This window comes from Chiloscyllium plagiosum, chromosome 28 (assembly GCF_004010195.1).
Source record: "Chiloscyllium plagiosum isolate BGI_BamShark_2017 chromosome 28, ASM401019v2, whole genome shotgun sequence".
In the NCBI taxonomy this organism is placed as follows: Eukaryota; Metazoa; Chordata; class Chondrichthyes; order Orectolobiformes; family Hemiscylliidae; genus Chiloscyllium; species Chiloscyllium plagiosum.
The window spans coordinates 16,811,703-16,824,176 of record NC_057737.1 but is presented as its reverse complement, the minus strand read 5'-3'; the positions used below and the strand labels follow the sequence as shown (position 1 = coordinate 16,824,176).

At 37.3% G+C, this 12,474-nt stretch overlaps 1 protein-coding gene across 3 annotated transcripts in view; it reads right to left on the bottom strand.

The window, feature by feature from the left end:
* taok1a (TAO kinase 1a) overlaps nt 1–12,474 on the bottom strand; it is a 174,116-nt gene that overhangs the window by 75,739 nt on the left and 85,903 nt on the right. For all 3 annotated transcript variants that reach the window (XM_043718405.1, XM_043718406.1, XM_043718404.1), the window contains exons 2-3: nt 5,589–5,812; nt 3,422–3,493 (exon numbers count right to left, since the gene is read on the bottom strand). In XM_043718405.1, the coding sequence (XP_043574340.1) occupies nt 3,422–3,493; nt 5,589–5,720 (204 nt within the window). In that variant the 5' untranslated portion in view covers nt 5,721–5,812. The remainder of the gene's footprint in view (nt 1–3,421; nt 3,494–5,588; nt 5,813–12,474) is intronic.

The window sequence follows — 12,474 nt, the reverse complement described above, 5'->3', positions numbered from 1 at the left end:
CAGATTCAATCAATAAGCACATCGACCTGGACCCAATATACCGACCTAATATGCAACAGACAGCTGGAACTGACAACCGGAAGCAGCAGATTCAAACCACTACAAATGCCGGAGGAAAGATCACAGAAGCCCTTCACAGGAGGCTCCCAAGCACTGAGGATGTCACCGAGACAGGGGATGAAACGTTTGCAACACAAATTCCCAGCTCAGCGAACAGAACCACAACAATGAGCATCCAAGCTACTAATGTTCTCACAAACTTTGATTACTGTTCTGGCTGAGGTAGACTTAGGACCTACCTCCTCCCCTTCCCCTGACTGTGGAAGCCAACAGTAAACCACTGATGAAACTGCCAAGAAAAGCAGCTCAAGATAAAGCACTGTCAGACAACAGCCCAGGATGTGCCTTCAGGCAAAGCACACGAAGGATGGACAATCCCATTATTGAGAGAAAAAAAATGTTGCAGGAAGCGTTATAAACAGGAAATGCAAAGCAATTTTTTTTTTTAAAAAACATGTACTGTGTTATGTTAATGTTCAGATGTACACATGGAATTATACAGCACTAACATGATACCTATTCAAAAGCAGTTTGCATATCCTTTGTTAATACATTGTCATGATCTAAGCTGTATTAACTACATTTTGGTTGATTTTACTAAGAACAGGAAAAATATTATCAAATTCAGCTAAAATGATGAAAATATGCAGCTTCGGAATACATTTAAAAAACTGCTCTGAAGTTATATTCCTCTTAATTTGTGAATGCCTTCTCCAAACAACAGTAAGTATAAATTTGAACTAAAAACATTTAAAATATGCACTGTTTGTTCTCACAGAAGATTTAACTAGCTCAAGTCAATTTGAATATTAAATGGAAAATGTAAATACTGACTGAAGCTTGAAAAATGCTTTTTTCTTATAGTCTTTCACCTGACTTTTGCACAGCTTTTTCAATATAGCTCAAGAGTTACAAGTTCCTTTCGGAACATCACCACCAGTTACTACTATTAATCACAGTGCTATATTAGAGCTTAATTTTCCCACTGTGCAAAATGTTTGAATCAAACTGTTTCCAACTTTACCTAGATGACTTAGCTTTCCAAACTATTTATTTAATAAAATTTATCTGAAACGTAACACTAACTACACATAACTAATACATAACAGTTCTGAATCAAAAGGCATGTTGCTACCTGAATCAATTAAAGGGTTGTGACTTGGACAAAGAGCATATTCATCTCTGCTCCCTTCCCCAGTCAGTTTCCTGGATGGAGGCTGTGCCAAAATCTCACTTCCATGTACTTATTTATTCCAAGCTTAACTATGTATTGGTAGTATGTGTTCTCTTTTTTCAGCACAGGTTGAGTTTCTGATTTTAGCTAAAGCACCCAGAGGTAGTTCTGACAAGTCAGTTGCTGCTCCAAGGAAAGTCATATTAAAAAGCACCTGAGCAGGCAACAACACAATCAAGTCCACGGAGAATTTTGCGACTCAGTAGTCAGGTCTAAAAGGTAACAAAAGCATGAAAGAGGGTTTGAGCTGAGACCAGGGTAATTGGAGTGACATTATGGAGGTTGAAACAGGTAATCTCAGTTACGGTGCAATTATGTAAATCATGGTAGGTTTACTTTGGTGCAGAATACATTGTCCAAATAAGTGAGCAATGTCCGATTCCAAAAAAAACAAAATTACACAAGGCAACACAGGCATCAAATGATAATTATTTGTACCCATGGAGATAATGTATACATAGTTTTTGTAATAGACTACTTATAGCATATGTATCAGAAATTTATTTTATGTATATATGGAAATAGAATTGAATGGAGGGTATAAAAAAATTAATGCTTCTTTCTGGAGGGTCTCATGCAAAAAAAAAAACTGATATATGATGGACATTAAATCTACTCCTAAAATTCACAATTCATCAATGCATCATTCCTTTGAAGTGGATGAATGATTTATAACATGGAAAGACCACACAACCGTAGAAAACAAAAAAAAAGTACAGCATTGCACAGTGAGCTGCAAAAATTAGGATTATGGATTTAGGAAGTTATTGGACTCGTAGTCTTTTATCAATTTCTAAGATTTTTTACTAAATCATTTCATAAAAAAGTCAGTTTTGCTAATATCAGTTTAGCTCACTAGCAACACACTTACCTTATTCAGAAAATTATGGCTTCAAGCACCTTATTTGAGTTCACATGCCAGAATGATAGTTGAATGCTGTATTGCATTGCTGGGGATTATTGCTTTTACAACCTTACAAACTAAATCTGCTGATTCCGGCAGATGTAAAAGATCCCTTGCATTAAGTCAAACAAAAGTGAGGATGTCTCCTGTTACGGTCAAGATTTATTTCTCAAACAATGCCAGATTAAATGGCCATATATCTCATTTCCTTTGTGCAGGCATGCTCCACATAACACTTTCTACTCTACAACACTTCAATTAACTGAATATCTGGTATTAAGAGATTTCCTGATGACGCGCAAGCCCTTTTATAAGCCAATCAGTATTATACTTTTGTTTAATACCTAGATTTCACCTTAATGCAGGACTGTGTTTTAAGTTATTAAAGAAAATCTGCAACACATTAATTGAAAGATAGACAGAATAATTAAGCCTGAAAGATTTAGTGGAATTTGGTCAATTTCATTGCTGTGATAAAGAACATTAGTTTCAATGGAAAAATTACTTGGAATGCAGAATTAGTTTCCTCTAATAATGCAACTGAAAACACTAAACTGGACTCCTATGATATTTTCATACTTGCTCCGAAGTATTTCTCTCACAATTTCAAAGTACAGTGGAAAAGTAACTAGCATTCATAAAGTTACACATGCCTAACAATAAACTAAGTCTGATCAGCAATTGATTTTCAAAAAAATGCACAATAAAAATTCTTACTTTTAATGGAATTTCTACAAGACACTGTAGGAAAAGTGTGAAGTTCACAATCAAAGTGGCTACATATTTTGTACAAAACATTACACTTGACGTGCAATGTAGGTGTCACATTTCAAGTAGTGTTACACATGCAACATAATAAAGACACGTAAAAATACAAATCAAACTTGGCTAACCAATACAAATTTCCGTTCAGGCATGTCTCTAACAAAATGTCCTATTGGTGGCCTAAGTATAAAGCTCAGGTCCAAATTCATACAAGTACTCTGATTTCTATCTCATTGTCAGCAAATAGACCAAACAGATTTGCAGTCTGAATCCTCTACCTGTACATACAGCTTCTAGAAATGCTTATGGTTGACTTGCAAATTCTTCTATTTCCATCTCTCAGCATTCTGTAGAACTTAGTGATCCCATCTGCCCATGTGCTTGCTTCTTTCTTAATTGCAACTAGCAGAAATTATGCATTCAAATTTCTTCAAAACATATTTTTGGAATGTGCTCACCTCATTAGACTGTTTGCCACTATATGACATTTTCTTGATAGCCACCACTTCATTAGTGCGAACATCTCGTGCCTATAAAGATTTAAAGTAGAATATTATAAAGTTCAAGAAATGATACTGAATATTAAAATAAAAGTAACAAAGCAGTACCGAACACAAAAATAACAACCATAATTAAATACTTTTGATCAGATAGGGGCTAATCTTTGAAACCGATTTGGGCTAGACAGGGAGATCCTCATTTGCTGTTCTGTGCAAGCAACAGAAAACCTCTTGGCAAGGTCCTCACACGTTTTAAACTCCCTATCTGCCCTCTAACTGTTGGTGTTGACACACCATTTGACCTTTTGAACCTGAAGATTGGACAAATTCCTCTCTTAACAAAATGTTTCCCAGTTTTACTTGTGATTTACAACTTACATATTACCATACTCAGGCATCTTTGCAAATACTCAGGCATCATTCCACCCCTATGCATTTTCTGCAGGGTCCCAACTAAGCCTTCCTTTCACTATTCAAATGGTCAGATTTCCTGCCTCATGTCCCACTATCTGTCTCTAGCTATCCATTATAACAGTGTAACTTCTGGTAATCTTTCCTCCCCACCGTGTCTCTCCAATTGTTTCTCATCTTTGAGTTGAAGCACATGCAGCGGGAGACTCATCTGTGTTGTCCTGGACTTGGAAACTCAAAGCTGATAGCAATCCATTAAGTCATTAATTATTATACCATTTAACACTGAATTCTACTCAACTGCTGCCTGCACACAGTGGCTTGTTGTAACAATCTTTTCAAACAACTTGCAGTCTTATCTCAAAACAACCTTGTTACATGAAATCCATGTTCACCTTTTTCTTTTCATATGAGAAAAATAAAGAATTTATTTTCAGTTTTAAATGCTGTCCCTGCCAAATAAGCACTGATACTTATTCCAAACATAGTAATGTGGGAGCCTTCACCAAAAAAAAGGCAAGCCTTTGGCTTTTTTTCTCCCTCACCACAACCATAGCCTTTCATAAAGGAATATTTTTCTTAATACTTTTGAACTCCAGAATTTGTTGATGGCCTGTACAATGAAGTATGAATCAACAGTAAGCATGCATGCCTTCTGATATACATAAAGTTAGTAGGGTGAAAATTTCATTGAGATTTCCACAAAAAACAAAAAAGGTTGTTAGATAGAAAAGTTTCTGCAGTAACAAATCAAATTATTTACATAACTTACTTAATGAAAGCTAACAAGGATTTGAGGCTAATATCCAAATAACAACTAGAATTTCAGAGACAGGGCAAATTACATTCTACAGGAAGAGAATTAAAACTGTACTTCAAGAACATGCTTTAATTATTGGAAGTGAAAGTGTCTACTGATGCGAGCAGGATATTAAGAACATTGAGGAGCTGGATACTTCATAGGATTTTCTGTCTGCTTTAGTAAGCTAATATATTTCAACTATAAATATAAAGGTGGCACAATTAGAGCCAAACCAGAAGCTGCTGGAAAAGCTCAGCAGGTCTGGCAGCATGTGAAGAGGAATCGCAGTTATTATGTTTCAGGTTTGGTGATCCTTCCTCAGAACCAGAACCAAAATGTTACCTTTGATTTCTCTTCACAGACCCGCTGAGCTTTTCCAAGAACTTCTGTTTTGTTTCTGATTTACAACATCTGCAGTTCTTTCGGTTTTTACAATTAGAGCCACCTTAGCGCATGCATTAAAACTAGAAGGCCTGGGTTTAAGTCCTACCTGCTATGTATGTGTGTCTTAACATGTTAAAACAGGTGTTTGGTTTTAAAAAGCATTAATTTTAGCACATAATAGCCATAAGGCTGGGTAAAGTCATGAGTGCGGTGCTGGAAAAGCACAGCAGGTCAGGCAGCATCCGAGGAGCAGGAGAATCAAACAGAAATGTCGATTCACCTGCCCCTTGGATGCTACCTGACCTGCTGTGCTTTTCCAGCACCACACTCTCGACTCTGATCTCCAGCATCTGCAGTCCTCACTCTCTACATAAGGATGGATAAACAAGGCAAAATAATTCAGATGGCAAGACCATACAACAGCTTTTCTTAAAAAATGAAGTGCAAGACAGTAATTAAAAGAAATGCATAACTTTTGTCCAGAATGAAAAAGTGCCTAACTTCATTCTTTTACAATAACATACTTACAAAATAAACTGCTCCAAAGCTGCCATGGCCAATTTCTCGTAAATCCACAAACAGCTTTTCAGGATCGTCTCTGTAGAACAGTTCAGCTATTTCTGGGTCCTTTAGGCTTCCTGCTCTGTTGGTTGATGGCATCCTACTGTGTGGTTAGCCGTCTGACTATCTGTGTTCACAATGCCTTAATTCTTGATGCCTCTGCATGAATGAGGTCTCTTGAACATGAGCAACTGAAAAATAAAAATTGCAAATTATTGAATTTGCAAATCCTTTTGAGAATGTGTAATGAGAATGTGCATAAGGTATAAGCAGGCAGGAAAAGAGTTAAGTTCTGAGTTTTTTAAACAAGAGGCTCAGCTGAGCATGACTCATAACTTGCAGTTAACAATAGGGTGCTGGAGGCAAGAGTAATGAGCTAACAAGGTGGAAAAGCAGACATTATGTCAAGCCATTTAACAATATTAGAAGCATTCAGTATGCGAGGTTAATTTAATAAGGTGAAAAGTATTCATTGTGAAGCCAGTTATTCATTGTGTAGCAGATGGTTTAATCTTTACTATTGACACTCGCTGATTGTAACAGTCACCCAATCAATATGTATGTTGCCTTATCTGGCTGCTCCTCCCTGTAAAATGACTACATAATTCCTTGACAAACGGCTGTTTCAGGGAAGACCATGAACTCTCACCCCTGTGCACATGGGCGACCATTCTCTCTCCCTCCGGGACCCAGAATAAAGATGAAGGAGGCAAACATTGTGTCTCTGTGCATTCTGTTTGACGGGGGCGGGGGTGGTGGTGGTTGAAACAGGACGACACTTTGAATGAGAATGTTCTTAAGAGGAAGCTATGAATTAAAGTAATGAGATATTGCAATGACTAAGTCTGAATATTTCATTGGAAAGTTTTCAAAATAGTCATACTTAGTAAAATTCCAGTCATACAAATTCATCAACACACTTGTAATATGGCAATATGGACCAAAAGTCTTTACTGTCACGGGAACACATTATGTCATGATCGTTTATATTTTACGTCTCCATCAAGCACAGAGCAATGCCAAAAGTAGGCAGGCACAATAGTGACAACATAGCAGGAGAGATTAATATCAATTTTTAGATTCAAGGTGAAAAGAAAAGGGAAAAAAGTATATTTCTAACAGAATACAGAAATATAGAATCTTGCCTTATTTGCAACAAGCAAAACAAATAAAAAGAAACAAATTTTCTTCATGGGCGACACAGTGGCTCACAGCACCAGGGTCCAAGGTTCGATTCTCAGCCTTGGACGACTGTGTGTGGAGTTTGAACATTCTTCTTGTATCTGTGTGGGTTTCCTCCGGGTGTTCCGGTTTCCTCCCACAGTCCAAAGATGTGCAGGTCAGATGAATTGGCCATGCTAAATTGCCCAGAGTGCTAGGTGCATTAGTCAGGGGGAAATGGGTCTGGGTGGGTTACTCTTCGGAGGGTTGGTGTGGACTGGTTGGGCCGAAGGGCCTGTTTCCACACTGTAGGGAATCTAACCTAACTTGCCATTAGATCACAAGTTAGCCAGAATTTGAACCCCACAGGATCTGATAACTTTGAAATTGTATAAACATAAACTATGTAGGTTTAGTCGCTATTCAAACTGAATAATTTAGTCAAAAGGAATACAGGTGCAAGAGTAGTCTAGTATGTCAATTCCACCATCTATGAGATCGTAGCTGATCTGCAATTACTACCTTTGCCTCATATTCTTAAATATCTTTGGATAACAAAAATCTAGCAATTGATCAATCAATTGTCATTTGTTACAGAATATTTTGAACTTTTACCACCCACTTGTGTGAAGTATTTTCGATTTCAGTCTTGAAATGTTCAAATTTTAAGACAATTCATTCACACTGCATTCCAACTCCCAAAGGTGGACATTCCCAAACCAGTGAAGATTGTTCCTAACTACACTCTGTTCCACTTAATATCCCCAAAGCTAATCAGAACAATACTATGTTATAACTTGAGACTAACTTCTTGTCATAAGGTAACCCTTAAAATCCTTGTACCATTCCGCACATGTATCAAGACAAAGAAGTGTTTCCAAAGGTGTACTGCATGAAATTGATTACGGTATTTGTGTGATTTAACCATGGCTTTAAAGAGCTAAAGATTAACTGCTACCTCCTTGTATCCTGAATACAGCGCAGTCCATCATGCAAACCGTGATCACAGCTCTATCATGCAAACTAGATTTCCATCCATTGACTTCATCTATGCTTCCCGCTGCCTTGGGAAAACAACCAAGATAATCAGACCCCTTCCATCCCGGTTATATTCTCTTCTATCCTCTTCCGTTGTGAAGATATAAAAGCTTGAATCCCCGTATGAATAGATTCAAGAACAGCTTCTTCTCTGCTGTTCTCAGACTGCTGAACAGACCTCTCAAATGTTAATTTGGATCGATCGATCTCTCTACAACTTCTCCGCGGCTGTAACAGTATATTCTGCACTCTATTCTGCTACCTAATGCAATACGTAGGGCATGATCTGCCTGCATAGCACACAAAACAATACTTTTCACTGTATCGCGGCACGTGACAACAATAAATTAATTCTAGTCCTCTAGATATAAAGGTTACCATTGTCTTTTTGATTTTCTGCAACTACTTATAACAAATATAAATTTCAAGTATAAATAACTGCTGTATAAGATCTAGGAATGCCTCTAAAAGCATTATATATTTGTTGCAGTCAGTTATTCCACACAAACATTTTCATGTTAAAAACCATGAGGAACACAGGAAGGGGGCAGCAATTGCGTGAATCAAGAATCTTTTTGCTTGTAAATATGTCAAATGACCTTGACTATGATCTATTGGGGTAGTTACGAAACTTTAATACTACTTGTGTGGAAAAAAGCCCTGCATTTATTATAGTGGATCGCCTCAATTTCTATGATAATATTCTGGATTACTCTAACAAGGCAAAAACATAGCCGTTCCACCCTGACAGTTTACTTTAAATACCTTAAGTAAATCATTTCACTGTATCCAATTTCGCCAGGTGCATTGTTCAATTAATTCATCCTCGACATCTTTCCAGTAATATCTTTTTGAAGGGAAGATATCCAGAACTGCTACAATATTGTAAAAAGGCTTGATCATTGCTCTGTAAACTTTCTTTGTTTTAAATATTGAGTCAAAGTTCTTTGATAAGACAACATGTTTCTTTTTGAACACTTTGTACTTGTGAGCTTGCTTTTAATAACCTGAGTACTCATATCTATATTAATTTACCCCAACTCCTGATGGAACACTTACTTGTTCATCAAGATATATTTTCATAAAGAAATTAGAAAGATAAACATAGTTAAGATCAAAGGCGTGGTTTATCTGATCTAATAACTTCTTCTCCCATGTTACTGAATTTTTTTTCTTATTTCACCACAATGTTTCTTTCCAGGCAAATATGAAATGAGAGACAAATCTCTTAGAAAATAAGGACAACAACAATAAAGGAAAAAGTAAACTAAAACGCAAAACCACAGGAAAATTAGCAACACCTCTCATTCCCAATGCTGGGAGTCCTTTATCTTTTCTGATTTAATTGCATCAATAACTTCTCTAAGCAGTCTGAGTGTCTTACTTTTATGAAAGCTGCCACTGTGGCATATATTTGCAAAGGAATATAACCAAGGGATGCATCTTGTGACCAGAACTGTTCCATATTTGTGCCATTCAAGCATGTGGTTCTTCAATCTCACCAAAGATGAGTCAAGCCAAAACAGTGGATCAGGTACATTGCTACATGGCTTTATTTTATAGTAAAGAGAACATAGAAAATTGCTTATTTAATTGGTGTATGTATATATTGGAAAGAGAACAATGGCACAAAGAGAGGTGGCATTGTAAGCAATGCAGATGGAAACATAAAATCAAAACAATATTAGTGATTTGGTAAAATTACGACCAATGGATTTCTATGCACTCAAGTGAGAGATCATTCACTTTGGACCGAAAAAGGATAGGTCAGAGTACTTTCTGAATGGATAATGCTCAAAGCAGACTTGGCCAAGTACAAGGAAATCAAAACATTTAATGGAATCCCGACCTTTATATCTACAGAACTAGAATGCAAAGGGTTCAAACTTACACAATAGCTATATGATGTTTTGGTTAGACCACATATTGTTTACATTTCTTAACATTACAAATTTGGAAGGATATACTGAGCATGAAACGAAAGCAATGTTAAGTTACTCCAAAATTAAGAGTGATTACACAAACTAGCGCTGTTTTCACAGAAATTTAGATAATTGAGCTGATTCATTTGAATTTCAAGATATTAAGGAGAAGTGAGAATATAGATGGAATTTCGTTTCCCACAGGATGTTGTACAGGGTGGGGGTGTTCACAAAGAAAAACGGAAACAGAAGGAAGGAAAGGGAAAGCTCTAAAAGTCTTGACATGATGTTCACACTTATCAGGAGAGAACAGAGTCAGAGTTGCACAATCACAGTCTTACATTCATTTGATCAACTCCACAGTCAGCAGCTGATGTGCGATCAACTATTAACTTTAAACCTTAAATTAATAAAATTTCATTAACCAAAGGTAAAAGGTAGTGCAGCATGGACCAGTTTAGCTGAAGGCCTGTTTCCATACTGTGTGACTATGATTCTTATACTGTGTTCCCATTTTGACTCTTGAAATTTGTCACCACCCCTGAGAACTGGGGAGGGGGATTGGACAGGGGTTGGAGAAGAGGAAACTTGAAAGACTGGGTTGTGGTCTCTCTTCGAGAGCACAAAAACTTATGAATTCATACAGTTCCGTGACAGCCATTGCTTCTTCACAGTTCACAAACCCAAAATTTCAGATCACAATCCCACCTGGGGTGCTGGTTCCCAATTTGGGAAGCCCTCTATAAGGGATAAATCTTTTTGCCATGTTTTTGCACTTTTCTCATATGGCTCAACTAAATACTAAATGTTTTTCAACACAACAGATGCACAACATTTTTGACTGCTAACAATGTTTTGAATTGAATACTTAAATTATATAATGATTCAACATCAGTGTCAACTTTTTAGCATTTTTAATAATCGAATTTCCCAGTCTATTTCTTAAATCTGTCTGTATATTCTCAGCTTTTAAAAACCCACTCTGAAAATGGTTCCTTTCTACTTCCTAAGGTATGTGAACCTTTTAATGTGACAATGATCTTGCACAGTAAATTGTGGCAGTTTATTTGACAATATGGGAAACAGCACGACCAAAGCCAATTCGCGCTCTCACTATATTCATGGACCAGCATCTCAAACACGAATCACTGACTTCAATAATACCCCCCCCCCCATTTTCTTGGTGCAGGTTACTATTGCCAGTTGTTGGGTCCTGGGTGGAAATGCTTTGCCCAGCTGACAAACAAGGAGACCTCTTGCAGAATATAGCTCAATCTAAATTAAACCATCATTTAATCACAAACAAAAACAAACTGCTGGAATAACGCAGCAAGTCTGGCAACAACTGTGGAGAGTTGACTGATTTTAAATTGATTTCTCTCTACAAATGATGCCAGACCTGAGTTTTTCCAGCAATATCTGTTTTTGTTTCTGATTTCCAGCACCAGTTTTTAAAAAAAATTTAATCATTGAATTAAGCAGAAAAACAATCCCTCAAAGTAACCAATCTTTCGTATTTATGATTTACTCAAATGCCCTTTAAATGGTCTAGCAAGCCACTCAGTTGTAGCAAACTGCAACAGAGTTAAAAAGGAATGAAACTGGCCTGACCACACTGTATCAAACTAGTACCAGGTACAATGATGCACCTCTGACAAGGACTTTGAAATCCTCCTTACTGATGTCTGGGACCTTGTGTCTAGGCCAGTCAAATATCCATCTGACATGCAGTCATACTTTAATGTCCCAGATGCCACCATCACCATTCCGGAGTGTATCCTGTTCCATTGCAAGATAGGCCCTAAATGATGTTAACACTTTTGTTTACAATTGTGAGGGAGTTGACATACTCTAGATGGGGGTCTTCAAAGCCCATCACCAACATTTACTTCACAGAATTACTGATCACTGAACTAGGTGAGTCCGAAAAGACATAGATGCTAATTATTTTAATCAACCTGCTCAGACATGCTGTGGTCCACCTCCAAGACAAGTGGGACTTGAACCCAGACCTTCTGGCCCAGAGGTAATGACACTACAACTAGCATAAGACCCCAAAAGGATTTCAGTAACTTACAACAACAGGTAGAGGCTAAAACTCTTGCCTTCAAGGAGATATTGAAGCTTGAGTGATGTTTCTAGCCAATTATTTTGAGCCTTTGTTAGGTAGTAAGGAAGACAACAAATCTTTGACCTTGTTCACAGAAATCTGAGCTATCAAAGAGTTAATTTGCTCAGCTGACTTGCAGGAAATTGGATGTCCCGAGGCTAGGGTGGGATGCCTCTGACTTACAGGTAGATTGTAAGGAATTTACATTCCCATCCCTCGCCAGTGCCACTTGCATGGCCATTTCCTAGTTATTCAGAGTAAAAAAATTGCATCATCCTATTCAGAGATCAATAAGCACAATACAGGTGGAATTTTGACTACTTCCTACAGTTTAAAAACATTCATAACAGATTTGACCATTAAGGCATGATTTACATTATATTGTTTCTGGAAATGATGTGGTCACTGCATTGTGTCTTGAGTGGCATGTGACTGTGGGGTTGTCTTGTTGGCATTACTGACTGTGATGTAAAGATTTTGTATAAAGGAAGAACTGTCCCTTTGTTCAGAAAGATCTTTGACACGTCTCCGCAAGCCCGGCGAAGTGTATGTTAAAGTTCCTCCAGAAAGTTTGTTCTGCACTGTGCTTAATAAAATTTTAGTCATTCACAGAACGTCTGCA